The 20,653-nt window shown below is 41.2% G+C and overlaps 2 protein-coding genes and 1 long non-coding RNA gene across 3 annotated transcripts; 1 reads left to right on the top strand and 2 right to left on the bottom strand.

Moving 5' to 3' along the window:
• Nucleotides 1-120: 120 nt before the first annotated feature.
• On the top strand, nt 121-3,874 carry si:dkey-79d12.4 (zinc finger protein 16). The gene is made up of 2 exons (XM_056444850.1): nt 121-333; nt 1,083-3,874. Exon 2 carries the CDS (start codon nt 1,543-1,545, stop codon nt 3,046-3,048), a length of 1,506 nt encoding a protein of 501 aa, XP_056300825.1. The 5' UTR covers nt 121-333; nt 1,083-1,542; the 3' UTR covers nt 3,049-3,874.
• Nucleotides 3,217-5,584, bottom strand: LOC130213344 (uncharacterized). Its single transcript, XR_008835461.1, has 3 exons — nt 5,516-5,584; nt 4,627-4,793; nt 3,217-4,528 (listed from the first exon to the last, which is right to left on the bottom strand). It is a non-coding gene; the product is annotated as an uncharacterized LOC130213344 (long non-coding RNA).
• Nucleotides 5,585-6,465: 881 nt separating this feature from the next.
• kcnn4 (potassium intermediate/small conductance calcium-activated channel, subfamily N, member 4) lies at nt 6,466-20,309 on the bottom strand. The gene is made up of 6 exons (XM_056444853.1): nt 19,785-20,309; nt 15,197-15,292; nt 13,487-13,923; nt 11,128-11,263; nt 8,704-8,814; nt 6,466-6,603 (listed from the first exon to the last, which is right to left on the bottom strand). Exons 1-6 carry the CDS (start codon nt 20,187-20,189, stop codon nt 6,478-6,480), a joined length of 1,311 nt encoding a protein of 436 aa, XP_056300828.1. The 5' UTR covers nt 20,190-20,309; the 3' UTR covers nt 6,466-6,477.
• Nucleotides 20,310-20,653: the final 344 nt, after the last annotated feature.

The raw sequence follows: 20,653 nt of genomic DNA, 5'->3' as shown, positions 1-20,653 counted from the left end.
CCCTGGATATTTGGAGAAATGTGCAACACTGGTGCATTCTGGGAGGTGGAGACGTCCCTCTTCCGGCTCTCACCGGATATGGAAGAGTTCGTGAGTGGACGCCATCAGCAACATGACGGCTTCCCTTCCAGTGTGATATTTATAGGCATTTTCCTCATTGTAATGTGTTAAAACATGACATACAAGATGGCGTTGCCACTATAGATCCATATTTTTTTAGAAACGCACGGTCACATTTTCCGTGCTTGGACCGACCGTCTGGATTCGTCACATGATTTCACCTCTTTTCTAAACTGCAAGCGGACGGTTTTGGTCCAGTATTTGTGGAGAGAGGTATGTAACTAATGTTACAGTTTCACTGTGCAGCTGAAAGTGTAAGATATATATATACACCAAAACGCATGTGACGGTAGCTAAAACACGGAGATACGGTTTAAATACACTAAGATGATTGATCATAATTGAGTGTTGTTTTATTCACCGAGTCTGTAAACAGTAAGTACATTGTGAAGGTGTCTATTTCTTAGACCCTAAAGTAACCTCTTCAAATTGCTTTTTTGTTTAATACGCAACTGCATTGACATATTATAACACACCAATGACATGCTGGCATCTTTATGAGGCTGTCCTTGGACACAAGGATGCTTTGAGCTAGGTTAAATGCTCACATTTACAGTGCTTTTATGTGCTTATTAAGCAGGTATACACCATCTTTGCTAACAGTGGCTCGATTACCATACACAGCAATTCGGTGATTTTGCAGTTATTTACTCATAAACCAAGCTCTTGGTGTTAGATTAAAATTCGTAGGACAAATTAGTGGGATTATGATTATGAACTATTTTTTTTTTAACTGATTAGTTTACAGTATCATTGTTTCAGATCCAAACCGAACATATCATTTCAGTAGTTTGGCAAAATATTTATTTTAATAAGTTAATATGATTAATGATATCATAATAATGATAATGACTAAATAAATACATATCTGCTCTCGTGCTTGTTCTGGGATGCAACTATTAGACCTGTAATATGGATATATTCAAACATTTTAAAGTGAGTGTGTCCATTTAAAATTTCAGACGACGCAGAAGTTTTTCCTGACCGGCTCCATATGTCTGAAGACTCAAGCGATGGCGAATGGTAATCCACAAAAAGGCAGGGAGAAGATGCACATCCAGAAGCATTGAAATGTTGGGAATGTGGCAAAAAATTCAGCAAAAAGCCATAATATCACAGCCACCTGCCACTTATGCAAGGTTACTTTCCGACGCCTGACGTCCCTTTCCATGTACCTGGATAATGCACACTTGCCACCCCTCTGCAGAAAGTGCAATCAGTATTTCAGTAACTCGTGGGAGTCGAACAAGCATGCGGAGACACACTGCATCGGCCCGCGACTTCAAAAAGCTCCTCCTCTGATTTCTGCACCCACATTGTCCGAACTGTGGCAACTTTCCTCTTGACGGGACTGCACAGCAAAAGACAAAGGCAGTGCATCGCAACTCATTGTCTGAGTTGAGTTTGCAACAAAGAATTAAGATGACGCCTGAGAAAGCTGCGACATCTGGAAACAGTGTGGAGTCTATCGTGAGTGAAGATGATACAGATATTGACAGGGACATGGAAAGCGAATGTGAGAAATCCGATGACTCCTCCAGCACTGACTCTGATGACGAAGATAAGACACGCGCTAAATCTCCAAGCTTGTGTCCAGATGATCCAGAATCAGACAGTGGCTCAAGTTCCTCTGATTCTTCCAGTGACTCCTCTTATTGTCCATATTCAAAAAAGAAGAAGCCTGCAGCCGTTGCTCGTGTTGGTAGTTCAATGTGTCATGCATGTGGAAGAGGACCATTTCGGTCAATGAAGCTCCATTTGCTGCACTGTAGTGATTTGAAGGTAAAATTTCAGTGTTCAGTGTGCAAGAAGCTCTTTCTAACTGAGAGTTCTCGTCAGGAACACTACATGCCTTTGTATTCCTGTACAATCTGTAGCCAAGTTTTCCCAAATGAGAACTCGTACCATTGCCATCAGTGTCCCAAGGGAACCAAATCACCTCTGGCCCTTTTTTGTTCAGAGTCGATGCCGCCAGCGTGTAACATATGCAAATCCTTTTTCACTTCGGAGAAAACTTTGTTCAACCATGTTCACATGGTTCACACATCAGTGGTCAGCACCAAGGTGTGCATTATTACCAATCCATCCGCGTTGACGGACACAAATGTTTCACCAGGGGTCCTTGGCACAGCAGCCCAGTCAGCCAACAGTCGTCCAATTGAGGTCAACCAGGTGAATGGAAAGCTCTGTGTTGGACAGACCTATGCAGGGTCTCTGTCCAGCCCTTCCCTGGTGTCCACCTCCTCCCACGCAGACAGACCGTGTGCCACTATATGCACGGCGTCCTCAGCTGCAGCGGTTACGTCGGTGAGGGGCGGCGCCCAAGGTCCAAAGAACCAGTCCTTAATCCGTCATCCCGCACCTTTAATTGTCCTTGCTGATGCCACCGACACAAGTCACGCCCCTGCGGGATCTGACGGCGTCACTCCACCAATGCCCTCGATCATGGCCTTGTTTGAGAACGACAGCCACGACGTGGCCATGATGAAGCGTATGAACGCAGGCTGGCGGTCCAAGACCCCTCACCCCTGCAGGCAGTGTGGTGCCATCTTACGGCAGCCCTCCTTCATCATCAGCCACCGCTACCTCCACCGAGGCCACCGCTCACACAAGTGCCAGTGTGGTCGAGCGTTCAAGCACCAGCTGCACCTGCTGCGACATTGCGTTCGGCACGCGGAGACCGTAAGCTACATCTGTGTCAGCTGCGGGGAAACTTTCACAGGAGCCAAGCTCTTTGCTGAGCACATGAGGGGCAAGTCACGGAAGAAATCCTTTTCTGGACGTTCATGGAAACATAAAGTTAAGAAAAAGTGCCGGATGCCCTTTACGTGCGACTGTGGACAACTCTTTTTGAGGCCTTCGGCTTACATATGGCACCAACTTAAAAACAGGACCAAAACTAAACAATTGAAGAAGCCCTTGAAATGACAAAGCCGACAAACCCCTGGTTTCTACTTGGCTTTTAAGTACTTTTCTCCAGCTATGTGCACAACACTTTAAAACAAAGTGTTAAATCAAGAAAATTGTCGCGACAGTATTTTCTTGTTTAATTATAAATGACAATATTTCACACAAAATCACATTCAAACATTCAAATGCATTAATTCTTCATGGATTTTAATTATATGAATGTCCTGGATGTATGTTAACATGTTTTTACCTCGTGCAAATGATACATGATACAGATAAACAAGTTCCTGTTCTTTTCTTTTGACAATACACAAGTGTACAAATGAATCCACATGGAACAATCTCCAGTATTGGATTAAATTAAGACATCAAGACTCCAGTTTATCCTCCAGCGAAAGAGTTAATCCAGTTTTGCCATTGTTCTTCTCACAAAGTGCATTCTTAACAGTGAGGTTTGTGTAAGATTCCTCTTGCTTTTCATATTTGTTTTTACTCCAGCGGAATCAAATGTTATAAGTATGTGAGACATTATAGGGGTCTTAGTATTTAGGTTAAAATAGCATGTCTGTTTTTGCAAGTTGTTATATAATCTCCATGATTTCAATGTCAGCTTTCCACAATATTATGTATTTTTGTGTGTTCATGTCCACTAGATGGAGCAGTTGTGTTGTGCTCAGAAAACTCACACCCAAGTGGCATTGTTCTCAGAGCAGGTGTAAAGATAATTGGTGCAGATAATTACAACCATATACATAAACATCAATATATGGGTTTTAGTTGTTATCGCTTATAAAAACCAAGGATTTACAGTTTGAAATAAAGTTTTCTTCCCACGATACTTGAATTGAAGTTTAGTTTCTTCTCTGTTGAGCATCAAGTCGCATCATTGCATTCATAATTCAATTGATGGGTTAGAGCAAAGCAGAACAATGAGGAATCGTCAGAGTTTGAGAACAATCATCAATGAAAAAGAGGAGCAGAGGTTTTTTTATAAAACTGATTAAGATTACACTGTAAATAACTGCAAAGAAATATCAAATATAATTAAAATCTAAAAATATGTATCTTATTCCACAAGAATAAGGCAGTGATGGAGTCCATCAATGAAACCTTACAAATAGGATTAGGGTTCATTCTGTACTCTGGAGCCTTTGACGATGTGGATTACAAGCCTCTCCACAGTGCTCCTTTGAGATTAATCCAGTGCACCGTCACACATATATAACTGCTGGAAACACAAAAGATTTCTCAAAACGTGCTGTGTGATTCTCACACAGGGAGTGTAACTTATTGTCTCCGTATAATATTACAGCCACGAGTCATTGTGCAGTGCTCTGAGCCAGAAGATGAACTCTGTAGTAGGTATGCCAGTCCTTCAAGTGGTTCCGCTTGTTAGGAGTCGAGAGCCGCTGCGGTTGCCTCTTTCTCATGGAGACTGTAGATGAAAACACTGAAGACGATAATCTGTCCCGGGAACAAGTGTGTGGAGCCATGTCACCTGTAAAAAAAATCAACAAAAATGTGTTATTCACGATTCCGCTTGGATACCACATCCTGCACTGTGCAACGCCGCTGGCAGCCTTAAGCGCCGCGTACCTGATCTCTGGGCTGCGGTGACGGAGGACCTGGGACAGTAACTCGGAGGTTTGACGGAAGCAGCGACTCAGCTCGTCCAGCTTCTGCTCCATGGAGAGGATTCGCTGCTCCAGCTCCCGATAGGAGTTATTCCAATTCGCACTGAGGTCGCACATGATCATCTGCATCTGTTGACATCATCCACACGAGGGAGTCACAAACGGGTCGACTGGGCTCAAACTGTAGCCTGTCTAATATTAAGCAAGTCCAATATTATTACATTTGACAGATTACACAGATTAATAATGACGCTTTGGAGAGTCTCTGTTTATAACTGCTTCACTCAAAACCAATCCAGTGTTGCCAACTTAGAAACGGTGTCACTACATTGAGCAGTTCCTTTTGCAACTTGGTTTAAAAAAAGAAGCCAGCGGCAACAAATCTGTTTTCTTTTTTCGTCCTGTGCACTCTGGCTCAGCTGCATCCAGTCGTCAAAGTGTGCAGCATATTTGGTTTACTGCACGGCAGTCAGACAGACGAGCTAACTGATTGCAGAGGTTTGACATCTTACCAAGTCTGGAAAGACTAGGTTTGTTTTGACTATGAATCAATTAGGAAAATGCATTTTAAAGTGCACAAATTACACATTAGTGCCTCTCCCAGGGTAACGTCTTTATATCTTGGGTTTATACCACATGGAAAACTTTTCTGGGCCTGTGAATTCCTGACACAAATGACTCCTGAGACATTTTAATGGAGATTTTTTATCAAGCATTTAATGTGTCTGAACACCGAGCAATAATCAGCAGATTGTAAAATACTGCGTAACAGTCTATGTAAGTAGTGAGTGTTTATGTCATCTTATTTCGCTTTTTTTTCGTGAAACATTCCAGTGACAGCTGTCGTTTACCTTCGGGAGGTTCACCATCTCACTGACGTAATCTCTCAGCTTTTTTTGTTTCAGGCGTAATGCCGAAATCTGTGCACAAAAAAAAGCTTTGATCGATCTCAGTCATTTATTTTAAACATTTTCACGAATCCAAATGTTACACGGAGTTACAGAAAAGACATGACATGTTCTAGTGCAATACCGTTTACCGTTCTAAAACAACCAGGACTGAAATCTTAAGCATTGCCACTTTAAAAGCTCCAATGAGCGTCCTATTTTTGGATAAATAGTAGTCATTCTGGCACAATACAGAAAATGATCTGTGGAGAAATATGCTGAGTATTCCACGACTCTACATGCAGAAGTCACGCTGTGTCCGTTAAATGGCTATAAAACATTGCGAGACAGCTTTTGATGTATAAAGGTGGAAAAGGGCTAAACGTAGTTTCTGGGATAAAACCACCGAAAAATAAATACAGAAGCTAATATTGCAGCGAGTCTCCGGAGACATTAGAGCCACGTTCTCATGATGTTCTTCATCCCATCACAGTGTATTTATTTAGAGTCGCTCTCCCTGGTGTAAAGCAGGAAGTACAACCTCTCCACCCAGTGTAACACACACACAATCCTTTTGTCAGGGTAATGAAGCATACAATCACACTTCTGGACTGCCTGTCTTGTGCTTGTTTGTGAGAAGCTTGGGCTTCGTAACAAAGAGGCACACCTCAAATACAAAAATATGTGCAAAAAGAATATGGCTCCAGTGTGCTTTAATTATATGTTTGCCAGCATCTGTCTAATCTTTTCCTTGAAGTCGCTGTAACAAAAGGGTGGACCGTTGCGCCCACATGCCTCGCCCGCAGAAAAACCGTAATTCGCTATTAAAAACTGTGACTCTGCGGCTAAGCATGTTGACACGAAGTTAACAACCTGTACACACACCGACATCCTGCCTGACGGCACCATTTTTGTGAGACAGTAACTCACACTCTGATGGCTGCCAGGAGGCATCTCTGGTGTCTCCGGTGCTCACCGCGGTCGCCCTTGGTCAGGTGTGTGCGGTGCAGAAGCCAGCATTCCCGGAGCACATTGGCAGCAGCATGTCGTATCTGGGGAAGAGACGGACGCGTTGAGATCAAGCGATCCAACCGTGCAGGTTGCAGGAGCAGGAACACCATGATGAGGCCGTAAAGATAGCACAGAGCTTATCAGAGGGAGTAAAAGTGTGAAACCCAGACAGTCTCGTCTGCTGAGCGATTTATCTTCATGATGCCGATTTCAGATAAAAGTATAATTCTCGGGTTTTACATATTGTAGATGCGAATATACAAGAATCTGAACAGCATAGGCTACAGACGATTAGCGAGGGATTAAAGTTCACCGGGATCACCATTGCCCCTTTCTCTTTGATTCTATTCATGTCTGTTTGGCTTCCTGCAGAAATCACTGTAAGTGCCCACTGATGATGTCACCCTGGCCCTGTTGTGAGGGTTATTAATAGAGGCTGTCAGTGTCTGCATCCAGATGTCTTCCCTTCTTCCCATTAGTGTAAATCTGGACTGCAGCAGATAGCTCGGAAAGGACGCACGCACACACACACACACTGACTTGAGCAACCACAAGCAAGGAATAAAGATGCAGCAAGTGACAGGATGCAGCCACTGGGAGAAAGGAAATGGTTGCATCCTCCAAAGCAGTGCACCTACCGCTGGCACTGCTGGAAAGCGGCTGGAGCACAAACTGACCGCAATAAATTAGGAACTTTATCCATTATTAAATGTTTACACATAGTCCCGAGACATTTTTCTGGCTTCAACAATGAAATGAATCATGAACAATGTTTCCTTACGTAGCGTTTATTCATCAGAAACCTCCTTCTTCCTATCATTAAGCCAACACTTGAATCCTGTCCAAGCCTACAAACAAAATCCTCTGGAAGCCACTTCCACACACGCTCACAGGCATGTAGGTAAACCCAACCAGTTTCCTGCCCCTCGGTGAACCGTCCTGAACTGAAACAAGTGTCTTTCCTGACAGAGATCAGATGATTTCCTCTGTTTGATGCCTACAAATGCTATAAAGTGGTTGGCTTCTCCCTCCTTTTTTCCCAACACTATCCTGTCCTTTGGTGTCTCTTATTTAATGAAAAATAAATAGATTCTATTAAGACTCAAAAACCAAAACATGCATGCCGCTCAGAAAGTCATGACGCTTACATCCACGTCGTTCTTCTCATTTGTTCTTGCTCTAGTGCCGTAAACTCGAGTGGAAGGAAAGGGGAATTAACCGTTTACTAAATGGTTATATCGGGGAGATTGTTTAGTTATTAGATCAATCTTATTACACAAATAAGAGCCTTTGTTTTCAGGTTCTACAGTTCCTGTAGAGAATCTTCAAGATTGAAATTTTTTTGCAGCAGTAGCTTTAGACATTTTGATTAAATCTGTTTGTCGTCAAAGTTTGTACGATGATCCTACAGATGACATGAGGTTTATTTTGTCACATGACACGACACCTATGTTACATTTTATAGGTAAATAGTAATCTCCCGAGGTTAAGCTGCTGTAGTAATGTGTTAATATTTGGATGTAAAGATGGTTTTACATGATTTTGACTTTCAATATGGAAAACATATTTTAACATGACTGCCAAGCATTTTCCAAAGCATACTAAAGTGTTCGATCGAGTTATGTTATTGTCGTCTGGCACTGCGGAGCAGACTTTTCTCATCATACTGCACTACCACACAATGTTCCAGTGACTTTGACAACAATAAACACAGACGGTTCATTGAGATAGATTACTGAACTTAAACAAGTTCCAAGTTTCTACTGGCTGGTTTTCATACAAAAATTTATCGGAAGGTTCATTCCAAAATCTACAACAGTTCAGCTGGTTCTGAAACAGAGTTTGCAGTAAAGTAAAGTATGCATGATTTGTAGAGAATGAGCCGAAACAGCACAAAAAATAATACTGGTATCTTCTTGGAAGAAATACTTGTCAGACGATAAGAAACAGCAAAATCCAGTGAAAATGGCCATGCTTGTAAATCCAAAAGTTACACTTCTGATGAAGAAACTGCTGCAGAGAACGAATCACAAATCGGTGAGTTGCCATCTTCTTCCTTTCAATATATTGCAGTGTTTACATAAAGTATACTTTAACATTATAATATACTTTTGCAAAATATTATCACTTTTTGCTCTTACCCTTTTAGAGATCTGGATGTCCAGCATGAAGAAGTGCACATGTTTCTCTCCTTTGTTCAACGCCAACGTCTTGGTAACAACTGCCACCAGCATGGCGGTGCAGGCTACACCCTAGAACGCAACACACACACACACACACACACAAACACACACATGACATCGGTTTGGGTTCTCAATAATCATGTAAGCATTTTAGATTGTTCCTATATATACAGTCGTGACATCAACAAGGTAGAACTCAAGAGAAACGTTGTACAGTCTTGTGTGTTTTCCTCTACCACTCCCCTCCTGGGAAACAACTTCTTCAGAAATCTGAATGTTGATCTTCATACCTCATATGGTGTTGTCTAATAAATCAAAGTTATATTTACACAGAGTTCAATGGTTGAACACAGGCCTGTGTGGCACTGCTATAGTGCTGGTTTCCTCTGAGAATAGCTGTGTGCTATTGCTGGACAGGGAACTACAGAATAGTTGTCAGGATTCAAAAAGGCCGCAGAGCAAATCACGTCTACACAAAGTCACAGAAACAGACACTTGATGGGAGACGCAGACCAATCACCACGCTGATCTCATCGATAAAAAGTCTTTACCTGTTTTCCTTTTTTCAGCTTGCGTTAGAAAGAGAGAGAGAGAAAAAAGGAGAGAGCAAGATCAAGCATGAGCATAAGAAAAGACATTTTTAAAAGATATATATATATATTTATATTTCACTCCTTTATACACAGAACATCTATAATTACACAGTCTGTGAAACCTGGGCGGGACAAAGACTTTCCTTGGATCCAGCCACACACAGTGATGGGATGCTAACAGCGTTGTCAACCCCTGAACACATTTGCAAATTGAGTTATTGCTGGAGGTCAAGCAGAAATGCTGACCATATAGGTGCTCAGCCATATTACAGGTGTGAGATCCTAGTGACTGGCTCCAGTAACTAGTCTGATGAGAGGCACAGGTTGGCACACTATCATGTTGTCGTGGTTCCAAAGTCAATAAACCACCTAAAAATGGATATGGTGGAAAATGTCCCCCTTATTAGGATGGAAGCTCATAAAAACAAGGGAGATGGAGAATGAGAGAGAGGTAAAAGATTGTTTTCCACTCTGTCACAGAAGTGTCTGAAGCTGACTCGTGCCCACATCAAGAGCTCTTATCTGCTTCGACCAGAATATAAGGCAGCAAACTATAATCTAGTCCCTATTTAAACACACATCATTCCTCAGTGACTTATTGTTTATCTTACTTTACTGTAACTCTTTGTGTTTTAATTCAAGTGTCATTCCACCATTCCTTCAACCCTTCACCTCTATCTCGGACCATCCCTTCCACTTTGATTTCATTCTTCTCCTTGCCACTCCTTTGCATGCCCATGAAAACACATCATCTTGCTGTAATTTAAAACTAATTGCACTATTTTGCTTTAATTTGCTCCAATTATTTTTTGACTTAATGTGTGATGTTGTCTTTTCTTTTTCTCTGGGATACTTTATTTGTTTTTTTTACATTCAAGGTATGAATGTAAAAGGTATATACAAGAGAGAAGTGTTAGTGAATCCAGCCAAACAAGGACACCATGCTCCATGCAGATGTTTTATGTGGACTGCATGCTGACTGCTTTCTGTGTGAATGCCTGGTACCAACACGGTCCTGCAGAAGCACCAGCCATTCATTTACAGCTGTGATCGAAATCTTACACACACAAAGGAAACGAGGCATGCAGGTCTGTCAGCACCCCGAGGGTGTGCAGCTGGGCAATAATGGACATTTATATTCAAGATAAAGGCTGGGGTAGGACACAAAAGGCACAGGAGAGAAGTGAACTAAGCTGAGCTGACTCAATATGAAAATGGAAAGTTAAAATGGAAAATGGGGATAGAGCTTCTGCAATGGAACCGAGCAGAACCGGAAGTGAATAAAACAAACCGGAGAGGATGATATGGAACATAATAGAAGGCAATTCAATAGAAATAACTAGAACAAATTATATTGTGGAGGAATGAATAGAGAGATTTAAATGGAACCAAATAGAAGAGACACGTAGCAGCAATAAGCAGAAACTGAATAAAAGTGAAAGTAAGGGAGAAATGGACTAGAAATAACAGCAAAAGAACACCTTGAAGCTGATAACCCAGGCAGAAAAAAAGGGCTGGTTTGCTTCGGAACACATACAGAAGTGAAACAAAGATAAGACGTTGTTTTTTATTATTTTTGATAAGAGGCTAACGAAGCCAAAGCGAGCACTTGAAAATGAGATGACTCAAGAGGTGTCGGTGTACCTCAAGGAGCACACAGTTTGTTGAAACACTTGCAATATTTTTTGAAACCTTTATATTTCCTAATTAATTTCATATGAGCGTGACCTTGCCTGAAACAATATGTGATAGAATAAAAAATGTCTCACAAGCAACCCAACCTATTTACCATGACTCCAGTGAAGAGACACACCGCTTTGCCACAGCTGGTGTTGGGCGCCACGTCCCCGTAGCCCACGGTGAGGAAGGTGATGGCGATGAGCCACATAGCCGTGTTCATGTGGCCGGTCGCTGCCGGGGTCTGCCTGCATGACGGAGGAAGCGGGAGTGAGACAGTGTCGGAACAAAACCTGTGGGTTATTATGGGCTGTAGTTCTAAACATAAATCTCTCCATAATATCATTTTACATCAGCTCAACAATGCTACATTTAAACATGTATGCTCACATAACTATGTTTTACTTCAACTTAACCATTTTTAATCAGATGCCAGTAAAAATGTATTCCCGAATAATTTTTTTGGAAGGTTCCGATAATATAATAATCATGTTTTGTCAAGAAAAGAGAGAAACAGTTGAGAGACAGTTATTTAAGTTGAGATAGTAGTGTTGACTTTATAAATAATTGTTGATTACCAGATGTATTACTGTGAAGGGCCTGCTCTATTTAAATCAAATTATTTAAATAGTCATCCATTACTAATTATACGAGTCTCATATGGAGAGCTTATGCTCCATATATAGGAGCGGGCGATACTCACACATCTTCGATCACAGTATACATTAACAAAACTATATATATCTTGGTATAATACGTGTTATAGAAAATTCTAATAAACAGTTTATTGACAAAAGAAATAAATGGAAATATTAAATTAAATTCCTGAAAGATCAACGGACTTCATTCTTGATGCAAACATCCTGTCCTGAAACAGTCGTGCTCGTTGCAGGACAACATTTCCCACTCTGGCTCAATATTGCCGATATTAAAAATATCAAAGTGATAACTACAACAATGACGAAAACCCTGAAGGCAGCTAATTGTCTATTTGATATCTCCACCCTGTCAAGATGGTGGATGCTTGTATATTGTCTATTGTTGTTTAACTGTCCTTCTGAGCACTTGCTTAAAAACACATTTACACGACTAAAAAATAAGAACATAATTAGAAGTGTACAAATAGATTAATTTGTGTTCTTAACAATCCATTTCTTCATAATTTTCCCCAAATAACATTGTTTTTTCCACAAGCCTAGTGATTACAGTTGCATGTAACTTATTTTTTTAGCTCAAGCAATAAATGAAACATTTCCTGAACATGACATCTCTTCTGAGTTTGATAAAGGCGTGGTCTGTTAATTAAACTGTGTTATCAGTGTTGATGCGCGCCAGTTATTAGGAAGTGGCTACCAGTGTAAACGTATAAAACATTACAATGCACAAGTCCATTGTACACTTTGAAGAAACCTTACAAAGAAGTCCTCCAGTGTGTGAATGTTCATCTGTTCATCAATGTGGCTGTTGATAAAAGTTCAGTGGTAAAAGGTTTGGTGGTCTTACAGCGATCAATCATAAGTTCTTTTATTACTTTTGACAAACAAAAACAAACAGGATATGTGAAACTGAGAGCGAAACCTCCCATTTAGGTTCAAATGAACAAATGACCTCACTCTGTTCTTACGGTCAGACGGACTGCGGAAGGATACACTTGACGTTTAGTTGGCTCACGCTAAGAAGCAATTTATTACGAGTAACGACGTAGAATTTGATGATTAGTAAATCGGTTATTGAAGTCAAATTGACCATCAAGTTTTGAGCAAGAATGTTAAACTGCCAAACGTGAAGGTATTTTAATTTACAAGGAATACAGTAGAGGTGGGGTGAAACGAACAGACGGAGATGTGTGTGTGTGTGTGTGTGTGTGTGTGTGTGTGTGTGCATGCAGTCACCTATACTACAAAGAACAAGAAACTGACTTTTACTTTCCTACCAGAAAGTATTCGTGAAATAAATCATAAAACAGTATTTATTGGCGCAGTACGATTTACTTTGTAAATCATTGCTTTCTGAATATAATGAGAAATACCACTCAGAAACATTTTTGTCAATTCTTTCAGATAGCAAGATTTGAAAAGCTCTATTTAGCACAAACGCCTCCGATAACTGAAATCCATTGTCCAAATAGAATTAAAACTTTTACTCACAAAACTTCATTCTAAAAAAGAAAAAAAAGATACTAGGTCCCAAATCTGACTCTCCTGTCGGTTTTCTTTTACTTTTTACTTGTGAATAAAGCATATTTCAGGATACATTGTTAATTGAAGGCTTTCCCCATTGAAAGAAAATCATATTTTTTGGGTACCGCATAATGAAACCTCCAGGTCGGTGCAAGTGCTTCTTTTTCTTCTTTTTGCAAAAATAATAGTGCTCACTATAATGTTTATGCACAGAGAACATACGTCATGCCAGTTTTTTTTGAGTAGTCCGACTTATAACTTGACACACACACACACATCCCTCTTCCCTACCTCTCACACAGAGTCAGCATCCAGGACGCAGTCAGCCAGAAGAAGAGGATGAAGGCCAGCAGCGTGCGCGCCGGGTATTTGTTCATCAGTATCTTGAGTACGAAGCGGAAACTGAAGTTTATGTTGTTGAGCGAGCCGATGCTCCTGTAGGAGGCGCTCAGCAGCACTTTGCTGTGCAGCAGGATGGCTCTGTGCACCAAGTACAAGCGAAGGAACATCAGCACAGACAACAGCAGCTCCATGTCCATCAGGGCCTCGCCGTGGTGGTTGGAAATACAGAGCGGAGCTGAGGAAGAGGAGTTGGCATGGAGGCCCACCTCCCAGTATGTGCCCACAGGATGGATGACACAGACCAGCAGCTCCAGAGTGATCACAAGAACCCTGTGGCTGCTCATGGCAATACGCCAGTCCACCTGTTTGTGGTCAATGACAAACAGCTGAAAGATGGAGGAGGACAGTGTAGAGACAGAGAGGGAGAGAAGAAAATGAGACGTGCTCATGGAAAACAGTGCAAATACAACAACGTCTTTATGATAACGTGTGGGAATCTTCCGATTCTCTCCTTGAAACTTGAGTACAAAACATTACATATTTTGTCCCTGGCCTCAGTCTCACCCCTTATTTTATGATGACACTAGTTGATGACAGTATCGAAGCGTGGTGCTACCTGATGTTACAAAAGACCCAATGCTATGTTTTCACACAACAACTAATCTCATTATGTGGCATGCTGGGATCTGCATATTTGTGTTTTTATGTGTTTTGCATCTCAAGCTTAAAACAAAGATAAGATAAAACAAATGCAAATATGCAGTTCTCAGCGGTACATCATGTGTGTAAAGGTCTGCAATAAGGTAAATGTCTTTAAAGCCTCTCAACATAGGGAACCCCAGATATCCAACAGAAGTGTCTGCTGATTTGCGAGAGTATAGTTCACATGTAAGGCAGTGGGAACGTGTCCATCTCCTCAAGAGGTATCTTTACCTAGAAGAGAGTAGAGTGAAGGTTCACTTCTCTCAATGCTCCACTGGTTTGAAGCATCTTGATGTTTTTGACTTGTCTTAGTTTGTCACCTCTGACACCAAAGATGTGAAGCTACACCAGGAATTGTTGAACCCTGCCTGAGTAATTGTCTCCACCCTTAGCCTGTCCTTCCTTATCTCCTCTTTGCACTTGCACAGAACCCGCGAGTATCAGATGCACATGACTTGCAACCACACTGAAAACACTGTGTGTGAGAGTATACACCTAGCAGCCTGACCAAGACCCATCAGCACTCGTTCGTACTGCACTTTATTGAATATGCATGCTGTGAGTGTGCACAAGGGGAAATGAAAGGTTGTTTACTGTTTCATTTCAATCAAATCCCTTTGTGTAAACTGAAATCAAACACGACGGCAGCAAGCTATGTGGATTGGAAAAATGGCGCAGCTACAATACGTGCATGCCGAAGGTTCTCATCCAGGTTTGTTTTTCCGCTCAGATCACAGGTAATCCGTGTTGAGGCTATCGTCAGTGGACCGAGAACTCCTTCTAAAATGCACAGGTATCGTGAACAAAGTATTGTTCCAGCCAGACTAATTAGGAACACAGTTACTGGTATAAAAAGTGATGCACAAAATATGGCACGTCCTTAATAAGAAACAACAATGCACCATCACGTACAAACGGTCAGGCTTCCACTCGCAGCATCACAGTGTCCAAACTCACCCTGATGTCCTTATGGTGGAAAAGTATGATGAGGATCAGGAGACACCCAGTGGACAGGCTGATGGAACAATTGACGATTAAGGCAATGTTTGAGCCCTGGGAAGGAAAGGGAGATAAGGCACAAATATTTGATTTCTCTCCATTTATGTTTTGTGAAAAATCTAATGCTCACGGTGTGGAAAGAGTATCCAAATCCAGTAGAGCCACTCATTATATCTTACAAGGCAAGGTTTGATTTACTTTTAAAGAACATTACTTCAATATGAGTTAAAAACAGACAGCGATTTTGTGGCATAAGGCCGCTGCAGGTCAATGTGCCTCCTGACTGGAAAGAAACAACTTGTTCCTGGAGGAGTATCCGTTGAAGGTACATGATGTACTTACAAATTACATCGTTAAAAAGTGAACAAGGAAGTAAGACATATTCCAGTAAGACGTGTAGACAATTAAAAGAAAAATATCAGTCATAACATTATAACTACACATTAGGCCATGATGAGAAAACATGGTTTTGCTCTTGGTTTCTCACAATTTGAAATTACACTGTGGTGCCGAATTAATTACTTAATGAATCAATTAGTAGAACAACAGAAACTCAATCACCAACTGCTGCTTTTCACTGTGAATTCACTCTTGGGTTTTGGCCATGCTAAACAGTCTTGAATGAATTAAAAAATAATTAAGCACTTCATAATAATGAAAATAATAATTAAATTCAGCACTTAGGGAGAAACAAATATAACATATTCATTACATGCATGTGGTACGATACATCTGACAAATCACCTTTTTAGGATGTCACTTTAAGTTAGGTGTGCTTTTCACAATTATTCTCTCAGTCAGTAATGCTGTTAAAAGCGTGCTGGCCATCTCTTCTTTGTAATAAAGGTTTGGTGCGAGATTTCCTTTCCATTTAATATTCTGCTGATTGTGTTATAACAGCACGACTGATGGCTACTCTGTGATCCTTGCCTTTCTAAATGGAGCATCATTAGAAATCTACAAATGTCGGCCTAATGAAAGTGACATTACTGATCCTGTAATGTACTGCAAAAGAGGTACATAAAAAGTCACTTAATTATAAATAATAGAGCGCTTGTAATAACATTTTCAGAGAGACACAGATGAATTAAGAACTACACGCATATGGCTTCTGCTATACCACCTTTGTCTCAGCACCTTCATTCATGCATCTGTGCAACTAATACGTCAATGGAAGTGTTTAACGGAAAGTGCAGTTCAATGTGGTTTCCGGATAAAAAGATAATTACAAACTTTCAAACTTGAGGAAACTTGAGCGTGTAGTTGGTATGGTGTGACGTCCGTTGGCAAGGTAAGCCATTTTCCACAGTTTCTCCCGTAGTATCCACATCACGTCTGTATTTGGTCCAGGGCTAATTAGAAGACCCCACAAAAGCTCAACATTTCCATAACAAAGAGTTCAACAATATGTTTCTTGCTGAGTTTCTAAAATTGTTTTTGTAATGTTTTTTGCTGGAAAGCTTTCAAGCCTGATGAACCTAATCTGGGTTAAACTTAACACAGATTGTTTCTGGTAGTCTTGGACGTTGAGCCGCAACGATAAAACACTGAATCCAGTGAAATATAAAGTGGTCTAGTTTGTATATACTGTAATTAATAAATACTCGCTAAAGAAATATTACAAACACCTGACTTACGTTTTCTAATTTTGTTTGTTTAGTCGGTGTGGTTTTGTGAGGAATCGTGTTGATTCTTGTGCTGTAGGTCACTCATGGAACTACACGCATCCTGAAAAAAACTTGAGGAAAGAAATAATATCCGAGAAGAATATTATACTGACAGAGTGGGACAGTCATGGGAAAGGAGACATATAGCAGCAAAAAGAAAATTTGGGGTTTGGTTATTACCAACCAAAAACTGCACACGGTGATCTCACTGTGAAGCTACCTGGCTCGACATAATCACTGCTGGGGGACACCATGGACATTTTGGAAATATTACAGTCAGAGTGAGTAAGTCGAATAAATTCAACAGAAAATGTTTAAGTGAAATGTCTGTGAAATAAGGAAACTGATGAACAAGCTGCAGGTGCAAAACCCTGCAGATCACTTGCCCTTGAGGCCACCGGGGAGTAGGATGCCACTTCACTGCTCCCTGAAAAACAGGTTTCCCATCCTTGTCCATGGGACTTTTAGGAATTCTTGTTTTCTTTCGTACTGGCCAGCTGCAGTGTCTCACCAGCCGCCTAGAAAACTATCTGGAATTGAGAACTGCTGCCCTACAGTCATAATATAGTCATGGAGCAGGACAGTGGTTCAAGACCCAACAGGGTTGTATTACCACAAATCACCATAGGCAGAAGACATTTACATTTTTTAGCTGTGTATTAATGAGTCGTAGCTCATACATTGGAACTTCACCCGTGGCCCTTGCCAGATGTTGATTAAAAACAGCAAAACAATCAACATTTAAAATCCTAACAGGAGAAAGCAGGCGTGAAGTAGCTGAGCTGAGGATTAAATCGCTCAAAAGAGGAAAGTGATGTGCAGAGTCAGACAAGTTTTCAAGCAATCAAGACAAAACAAAAACATGTTGAGCTGCCAGTCAGTTTGTATATTAAGCAAACATTGTGACATTTACTAAGAATTTCCCAAGTAAGAGAGCACATTAAAGTATATTACAACAATGGTAGGCCTTACGTTGTGATTGTGTAAGCTGTTATATTAAATCAGTGATAAGAGAGCTGCTAAAGCAATGTGTTGTTTGTGAGAAAATCAATGCTTGAAAATAAATCATATTAACTTAAGATGTCAGATATTTCTGATTAAATCAGAAATGATTGAGGTCAAACTTGGTTTTGCCAAAACGTGCTTAACTTTTGGCCTGCAAACCGTCTGTTGTACAATCACTCATGGCTGAGAACCAGAGTGAATAGCACCAAAGTTATCCAAGCCTTTGTTCAACAATAAAAAAAGACAAAAATGTAAATACTCAAGACATCGTGCTCCAATTTTAAGCCTCAATATGTGGAAATGGCATGGGTTGTAAAGTCATTCCAGGAAAGTCATCAAAGAGTTTAAGAAAAGAGGATACAGGGTTGCAACTGCACCCTCCTGGTTCTACGAAGCCAAACTCAAGACAGAGACTTTTAGACTGCATGAAAACACTCTAATTACACACTAACTGATGTGGAAAGATAGCCTGAAGTACTGTGAGCAATCTTGCTGGAGGGGAAGAGGTGAAATGTGGAAAAGTGTTCCACAAATAACCCTATTTATCATGCATAATCATGAAAAGGTAAGCTTAAACTATTACTTTGTAGAATGACATTAGATCCAAAATAGCCTGCATGACTTTGCGTGTGCTACAAGCCACTCTGTGGTGTGTAGATTTGACCACAGTGACCCAAAGTCATGTCAGTCCACAGGTGAGGAAGATGTCACAGCGCACACTCATCACGGAAAGTTTAAAGACAAATGTTGAAAATGGGGATATAAGCTATATGGTTAAATCAGCAATGCAGCCTCTCCAAAATAATATAACAGTGCCGGAGAAAACAATTGTGAACACTTTTCCAGTGCATCAGCATTTCCATGGTACAGAAGCTGATGACTGTTGTTAGGAATCGACAGGCAACACCTGTTCTTGGTTCGTATTAGAGTTGTAATGTCATATGTGTGCCAACAGCGTTAATTTCCTGACCATGCTCTTACTGGCCAAACTCTCCATAATTCCATAGGTTTCTCAGAAGATTGCAGCTGATGTGAGTTAATAATGTACACTATACACTGTAATCAATCACCGACTTTACAGCATGAAGGTGGTTTGATGTTTTTTTGCATCCTGCATGAGAACTTTTTTCCACATGTGAAACTGGCGTGCGCTGTAGGAAGTCAGGGGGAGTTAATAATTTGTTGATTGTGTGGCCTGCATTGTTATCCTCTGAGATCTGCGAGGTAATGTCATGAGGCTGTGCTACCAAAGAGTGGCTGGAAATGGACTAACTACTCAGTAGGTCAGGGGGGTTCAAAGCCCAGGTGCTGGTTTTTTTTTGTTGCTGCAAGAGGATTGGGCTGTGTTCTAATCAAGACTGTTGTCATGACAACAAATGAAGGGAGTTGTGTAATAGTGGTTTTCTGCACAAGTTATGCTCAATTTTGTTTCCTAAAGATATGTCAAGAATGAAATATATCATGGTTGGTATCAATTTGTTTGTATCAGTTTTCTAATAATCCAAGTGAACTAGAACTATAGTTTGAGCAGTAAGTTGATATTTTGTTTCCACACTGCATGACGCTGAAAAAAGAAACACACTGATCATTTTGTTCATGGAGTATTTGATGATGCTTTCAACAGCCAACACCGAGGGGTCTCAACCAGCCGCCATCACAAAGTCAATGTGTGTGTTCAAACTAGCTCTGTAGATGCAGATGGAGACTTAAAGTTAAATTATTAAGTGTAAAAGTGCCATATAGCTCACTTGTGAGACTGTTACAGTGGAAACCGAGATGGTTAACCGGCTATAATGATATAGCTTTACGAACAAGTGCTTACAAAACCAAATTGTACATATGGAAGTCAGGGGCATTAGTGTGTAAAAACCTACCGTTTTATAAACGAAGGGACATATCTCCGAGTGGATAATCATGAGCAGTATCCCGAGCAGAGCAGTCCCCAAAGACAGCGCGCAAAGGCGCTTTCTGTCCTCTAATAAAAACTTTCTGTCCCGCAGTCTGTGGAGTTCGTCTCCCTCCATGTGAGCTGTCCGCTTCCCGGGCAAACACAGCGGCACGGACACTTCTGCCGAGTCCCCGCCGTTTCGGTTGATCAAGCCATCGCAATGTACACAATTCACTTTGGAGTCGGCGAGCAGGCTGCGGTTTGTCATCTCCATCTCCAGAGCGCACGCGAGACGCCCGCCTGTCCCTCTCTCCCCGCCGTCGCAGTCCGTTGCTCCGTCCTGTGCCTGTCCGGTCTCCCCTTCGCTTTCCTCCCGAGTTGGGGAGGGCATAGTCCGATGGGCGCACTGTGTACCAGGCCCTGCTCTCGTTCGTCGCTCATCGAAGTAGCGTGTTTAACCAAAGCACTCGGCTTCTAACACAAGATCACCTCGACACTACCAGCCGGCGCGGCGTGGTTACGCGCACTGATGCCATTTGCACACCGCAGTGAGTGATGTGGGATACTCTTGTTCGATAACTGCGTTATCAGTGTGTGCGTCAGTCTGACACAAACGAAATATGTGTGCGTGCGTGTGTGTGTGCGTGTATGTGTTACACGATGCTCTCAGAGAAGTAGACTAACAAAACAAACTCCTTTAGAGATGTCACATGTTAGAAATCTGTATTTTTCATGAAACAAACCATCATCGTATCAATCTTCTTCTTAGCAAAATTAAGCCCGCCTATAAAAACTCGAAGAAGCTTTATTGGACATGTTTCATTGTCTATTTATTGATAACACGAGTTCATCCGC

This window comes from Pseudoliparis swirei, chromosome 22 (genome assembly GCF_029220125.1).
Source record: "Pseudoliparis swirei isolate HS2019 ecotype Mariana Trench chromosome 22, NWPU_hadal_v1, whole genome shotgun sequence".
NCBI classification, from domain to species: domain Eukaryota; kingdom Metazoa; phylum Chordata; class Actinopteri; order Perciformes; family Liparidae; genus Pseudoliparis; species Pseudoliparis swirei.
Note: the sequence above shows the minus strand (reverse complement) of the source record. Positions and strands in the feature narration are given on the sequence as shown.

What these genes read in the sequence shown, in the direction of transcription:
- si:dkey-79d12.4 (XM_056444850.1), top strand. Translation starts at nt 1,543, where the DNA reads ATGACGCCTGAGAAAGCTGCGACATCTGGAAACAGTGTGGAGTCTATC.
- kcnn4 (XM_056444853.1), bottom strand. Translation starts at nt 20,189, where the DNA reads ATGCCCTCCCCAACTCGGGAGGAAAGCGAAGGGGAGACCGGACAGGCA. An exon ending in ATGCTGACTCTGTGTGAGAG is followed by an intron (nt 11,264 to 13,486) that starts GTAGGGAAGAGG and finishes TCCGTCATGCAG; the next exon opens with GCAGACCCCGGCAGCGACCG. An exon ending in ACATCCAGATCTCTAAAAGG is followed by an intron (nt 6,604 to 8,703) that starts GTAAGAGCAAAA and finishes TCTCTTCCCCAG; the next exon opens with ATACGACATGCTGCTGCCAA.